This window comes from Limulus polyphemus, unplaced genomic scaffold, assembly GCF_000517525.1.
Source record: "Limulus polyphemus unplaced genomic scaffold, Limulus_polyphemus-2.1.2 Scaffold601, whole genome shotgun sequence".
Lineage (NCBI taxonomy): Eukaryota > Metazoa > Arthropoda > Merostomata > Xiphosura > Limulidae > Limulus > Limulus polyphemus.
Genome location: NW_013666211.1, coordinates 114833 through 121522, shown reverse-complemented (window position 1 = coordinate 121522; position 6690 = coordinate 114833). Strand labels below are relative to the sequence as shown.

General features: G+C 29.8%; 1 protein-coding gene across 1 annotated transcript in view; it reads left to right on the top strand.

Moving 5' to 3' along the window:
• The first annotated feature begins 1013 nt into the window (after window positions 1–1013).
• The window catches only part of LOC106459396 (prefoldin subunit 6-like), a 7878-nt gene continuing 2201 nt past the window's right edge, over window positions 1014–6690 (top strand). The window contains exons 1-3 of the mRNA XM_013919013.2: window positions 1014–1104; window positions 3707–3777; window positions 6280–6404. Of these exons, the coding sequence (XP_013774467.1) occupies window positions 1035–1104; window positions 3707–3777; window positions 6280–6404 (266 nt within the window). The 5' untranslated portion in view covers window positions 1014–1034. The remainder of the gene's footprint in view (window positions 1105–3706; window positions 3778–6279; window positions 6405–6690) is intronic.

Genomic DNA, 6690 nt, shown 5'->3' with positions numbered 1-6690 from the left:
CAACTTCAAGAATACTCAGTTCAATTACACACTCCCTGACTGCAGTTCAATTACTCACTGCCCGTCACGTTGTGACCGTCTTATATATACAAGACTAACACATATCTAGTAAACGCTAGGGCATTCATGAAGGAGCAGGATATTTCTAGAAATAGGTGGCGTGATACTAGTCACGTGACCTCGCTGACGCAACAATATATATCACTATCTATCTTTCTCTTCTATCTCTCTAAAATACCTATGTTGGTATGATTAATCCAACTATTTAAATCGTTCTGAAAAATACTCGTTGAACTGGTTTGTTTCGGTCTCATACCTACGGTAACCCCTCTGTCAATCGAGAAGACACCTAGAAATTAAGAACTACAGGCCTGTACTGACCTCCTTCACGGTTATCCTCTCACCAATCCCTTTCATTCAAGTAAAACACACTCCAGCTGAATTTCGACTAACATTTCCCTTGTAGTCCAAAATTAAACACACTTGCGCGGCGAAGGGTAACGACTGTTCATGAAAACCTCAGTTGGAAAGACCCCGTAATTCTTCTTATTGCGTTCTCTTCCTTCAAACTAATTCCCTGTCAGGTTTAAATAAAATAAAGGTCACATCTCATTATTCTATCAGACAAAGGTAACCCAAAAAGATCTGGTGCTACTGTTGGCTAGCTGCCTTCCCTCTTGTCTATCGGTTCAAATTTAGGGACGACTAGCGCAGATAGCTCTTGAGTAGTTTTGCGCAAATATCCGAAAAGAAACTTCACTATTTTCTACTAATACTAATGCCCCCAGTGGCACAGCGGTATGTCTGCGGACTTACAACGCTAGAAACCTGGATTCGATACCCGTAGTGGGCAGAGTACAGATAGCCCATTGTGTAGCTTTGTGCTAAACTTCAAACAAACAAAAACTAATACTAATAAATTTGATAGATATTGATATTTAAATACTAGAACACTAGATGGCTGTATAATAGATATTGATATTTAAATACTAGAACACTAGATGGCTCTATAATTTAGTTGTTAAACTATCAAAATGGCGGCCTACGAAGGTTTGCAGAAAAGGCTTTCACAGGAGTTGGAAAAATATAAATTACTCCAAAAAGGCAAGTAAAACATTAAAGATAACAAACATTTGATAAAATAAAGAATGTTCTGAAATGAGCTGCGTTTTTCTGTAAAACAACATTTTTAGTTGAGGCCAAACATTTGTATAGTAATGTAGGCCTATCAATACCATTATCAGTATCACCGTACCAAACACTTGAAACAGAGCGTTAACGTCGCCGTATTTCATTTTCTTTTATAAATTTCAGTATGTTGTTAGTATTAGTAATAACATAACATTTAAGAAACAACAAAGGGCCTGTTGGTCTATCGAGGCTTAAAGTTAAATCTTAACTCATACAGTTACGTTTAAATAATTTAATTTCAATTTTCATTAACATTTATATTGGACATGAACTTAGGACCTAAGCAGAAACGCATGGAAATTATGAATTAGTGTAAGCTGTTTTATTGTACATTTTAATTTACGAACCCACTTTGTAAAGGCTTTAATGTATTAGTTAAAGTTCTCATGAAAAGTAATTTAAAATAAAAGTACATATAGGAGATTTCCCAGTTCAAATAATGGTGCTCCTGGACTGTAGTTATGGGCAGGAAAAATTGAGTGAAACTAGGATTATGAATTGTACTGTTAAACAAAAAGAAAAACAATTAAAAACTGGTTTCATAAAGTGAAGCATTCAGTTAAATATGTGTACAACTACATGTGTCTTAATTTTTGTATAACAGGAATGAAGGGAATATCATTGGTTTTCTTTCTCTACAAACATAAATGTGTAATGTTCATTTATAATCTCAAGATTATAAGAGATTAAAGAAAAAATGGAGTATAAGCATAAATTTTATGCTAGTTTGAAAGTAAATGTGAAAATGTGGCTAGTGACCCTCAGGGATCTGTTTAAAACCTGTGTTTTTAATTATTTCCCTTAATGATTTGATGGACTTCTTGGGTAGTAGTTTTTTAAATATGGTAGTGATAATAAACCACTATAAAAAACAAAATGTTCTATTGAGAATTCTCTGATTATTTGTAAGGAATTTTACTAATCACCATGAAGTACCACAAATTAACCATATATAATTTGAACAAATATGCTTTAACTCTTGTTTTTTTATATATATATAAAACAGGTAATGAAAATACACACTAATAAACTTATTGGATAACAAAATATTAGCAAAAAGCTTAAGAACATACATATACTGTGATGAATTGATAAAATGGCTTAATCTTCATTGCAATAATCCATTTTGACAGTTTCTGCAAGTGAAATTACAATGTAGTTGTGGCCAAGAATATTTGACCTGATTGCACATGTATTTTTGGTACTTTATGGTTACTTTACAGTAATTAATTGGATCACCTAAAAGGACTTTAACACTGGGTCAGTGTGTGAAAGATGAGTTTTAATATTGAGAGTGTAAAGTCATGCACTTGGAAATGACTATTTCTGGGTTGTGGGGAAAGAAGTTTTAGATGTTACTGTTGGTACCTCTTTAAAACTCATGCTGAATGTTTAGCTATAATGAAAGGAACAAATTAAATACTCAATTCTGTTTATAGAAAGTTTAATTTTAATGACTCAATCAGTGTTACCAACTCCACAAAGCAGGAAATTGCTAGAGATACCTTGAAAAGTCACTAAATGTCCTATTTAGCCATTTTACAGGCATCAAAAGTGTCACTAAGCAAAATTTCTATAGTGTACAATTGATAATAAAAAAAAATTATTCTATATACATTTAATATATAAATAACGGAAAATTTTCCTTACACTGAGGAGGCACTTTTGAAAGAATAAATTATGATATTTCTATATTCACTAATTTACTAAACACTAGAGATATTTCTAGACTGTAAATCACATTCTAACAAGTTTTTCATATAGTTTTAGCCACCCTTAAATTGCTCATTTGACTGCAACTCTTCTCAGAATCACTAAGTGTATAGTGCTTTGTCTTTTTACATATCTGTTTTAGATAATTACAAAAATTACTTAAAAATATGAAATCAAAACACTACCACATTTTGTATGATACCTTGTGTAACTGCGTACAAGCAGTTACAATGTATACAGTTAACAGGTGTTGTTCACTGTCTCACTTTTCATCTTGTGTAGACATAATAACATCAGTGTTGCATGCAACACTATATAAGAAGAATCTGGATTATTCTAACACTTTTAAGCTGTTTGTGAGAGATTTTATGATTATACAGTTGTTAAATTTTTTTTCTCTCTCTCTGAATTTACTTATTGTAGTGAATGTTGCTCGTCACTATGATAAACTTTTGTCACTTGAGAAACCCAAAAGCTGCTAGATCTAGTGATAAAATTGTTAATTTGCCAATACTGGGCCCAAATGGCCTTGTATCTTCTTAACTGTTCGTATATTAACATTTTAATGCATTGCACATAATATGCTGAAATTTGACTTAGTGTTATGTAAAGTTTCCTTTTTTTTTATAGGTTTGATATTTATTTCATTCTTCTGTTGTTGCTTTTTTCCCTCCTCAGATATGCTTCTAAGTGAATTATCTAATTTAATAATATGTAATGATTGTATGTGCATCACATTGTTATGTATCTGATCAGTGTAATATGCATTAATCTTTAAATAAGAAGGATATATTCATTTCAGATTTTCAGAAGACATATTCCTTGAGACAGCAGCTGGAAGGTCAACTGAATGAGAATAATATTGTTAAAGAAGTAAGGTTCTTCAATTGTACAATCAGTGTTGAAAAAAGGAAAACATTAGTTTGCTGTAAGATTTAGATGTCTTTATTGTAAAAATATTTTGACATGGTATCATTTTTGATTATGGGAATAGTGCAACTGATGTGTTATGGAAAGGCTTCAAAATGATTTTTTTTAACATAGCAGACTGTTAGAAAGAACGAAGTAGGCTTAACTTGTACTTACTAATGCAGTACTTCATTTCTGTAATATATCCATTTAGAAGTCCCCTATTTAGTTAAACACTATATCTAGCAGCACAATAAATACCAAAATTACTATAATAATGTTTATTTAGATATTTGGATTATCTTAAACATTTCTTAGACAGAAATATTCTATCTCATGAACAGAGGTTTGTATATATTTGATTATTTTAACTCATGAATACCCTGAGCTTAAATATGTCTAGCATGTAGAGTTTCTATTTATTTGGTATAGCAAAGTGCTAATGCCTATTATTTTAATACCAACTCAGAGCCTGTCAATTAACGTGATTAATTAATATAATCTATTACCTATAAGCATTGATTACATCAATTAATTTCACAAAATAATTGATCAGTTGAAATTACAATGAAATTGATTGTCATAGAAATAATCAGTTAGTGTATACAATTATTACTGTTTTTGATTGTTTCATCTGTCAAGTAATCAAATTATAGTTAATTGGCATTTATTTAATTTTGCATATAATGGTGATATTAATGTATTAAAATTATATAATTGTGTATACATAAAAACAACTTTCTTTCACTGCAACTTAAAGAGTTCAGAAGCTCAAAACACATATATTACAGAAAAAAAAACTTCTTAAAATCTTTATATTATTAATTTCATTTAGTTAATGTGAAAATTATTATTTCATTAACTTGAATTTTGGTTGTTTGTATTAAAAACATATTGACATATATATGCTGTATGTTAATGAATGTAATTCTATAAAGAACTATAAAATATTATTAAGAGGAAGATTTGGTGTGGTGCATATAAGTCGACTACAATTACTATTTCCCCTGTGTATTTCAATAGAGTCTATCTGAGTATTTGTGCTTGAGAAACAAGGACTTCAGATTATATTCCACAGACCTTATGGGAAGTAAATATACTACAAGAAATAAAAAGAAATGCATATTTACTAAAACAAAAACAGATATGAACCTAAAAAAATTCTAAAAGTAACACAATTTTATATTTGACAGAATACATGAAAAACATTCTGTATTTTGATAATGGTGTACAGTGCAGTGTAGTAAAGTTGGATAAAAAAATTAAAAATTTTACATATCCACCCTAAATTTCCTAGCAGTGTTACCATAGACATAGAAATTTTTTATTTTGGCCTAATGTGAAATGACAAATAAGCAGGCAACAGGACAGAGAATTAGAAATGTGTGAAATTGGCATTATGCTGATTCAAATTACCTAGCAAATTGTTGGCTCACGCAGCATTTGATAATGTTGTGTACAAACTAATGAATAATACTATACCCATGATAATCTTATTCTCCTCTAACTTTAACAAGTGAAAGTGGCATGTTTTGTTAAGTTTACACACTATGTACAATGAAGAGGGACTAAAAGTATCCACTTGCTTGATCACCTAAAACAGTATTAGTTTGCTGCAAGATTTGGATGTCTTTATGAATTATTTTTTTGCTGTTATATTTATTATTTTTCTTATTTATAATCAATGTTATGAAGTACATATCTTAAATGAGATAATGCTCCTCTGAGGGTACTTAAACATTTTCAAACAACTTTTTATTTTAAGTTGATAAACTTTATTGCATTAAAAAAATTTCACAGATAAAATATTTTAAAACACACTAGAATTTTAGGACATAGACCTGCATGATTTTTTTAGTTAATTGAATGCATATTTTATAGTTGAAAAAAAAATATTTCTTAAAAGATAAAGAAATGTCATAGATGGAGTATTTATTTGAAACACAAAAAAAGACATTAATTTCCAGAAAGGATTTACAATTACTGAGCTGTGTAAATTGTAATCCAAATATGTTGGTGCTTTCCTTATGGTAAATCTTTTCACATCTGCTTGCTCCTTTATTTTGATAGCAAGCCATCTTGCAACTGGACATAATTCCTTTGACTTTTGAGTATATAACAGTTTTTTTTTGTAATTTTTGTCAAAATAATATTTTTAGGCAGTTCTAGCATTGACAACTAGCATTTGACATATTAATTAGAAAAAACCTTGAACAGGTTTTACTGTAATATCTTTGAAAACTTTAAAAATTTAATTTCAGCTATATAGAGATTTCAATAATGTTTTAATCACCCCCCTTTCCCCCAGTTTTTAACACATTGTTTGTTTCTGTATTGCCATCTTATTTTGTGACAATGTTTTAATTTTGCTTGTTTGTTTAGTTCAATCTCAGTGACAATGAGTTTTGTACTTCAAGTATTATTCAATAAATTTGACTAATTTTATGTTAATATGCATTACTATAGGAGATGGACCTTCTTGAACCAAGTGCAGATGTCTACAAGTTAATGGGACCTGTGTTGGTTAAACAAGATCTTGAAGAAGCACAACAAAATGTTGCCAAGAGAATAGAGTATATTACAAATGAACTGTAAGCAACTGTGCTTATTACTAATTTAGCACAATCTTTGAGACCTGTTCTAATATACTTGATGTCTTTTTAGTTTTTTATTGTTTCTTTAGATTTTTAAACCAACATTTTCATTACGTCTGTAACTAGTAAGTGCAACAATCTTTCAAGGTGTGTATATATATATATATATATATATATATATATATATACTATGTATGTAGTGTTGTAGTTATTATTATACTATATTACGTACGAACCTATTAGTTAGTTAGGAACGAAGAGAGTAATTCTACTAGTTACTATA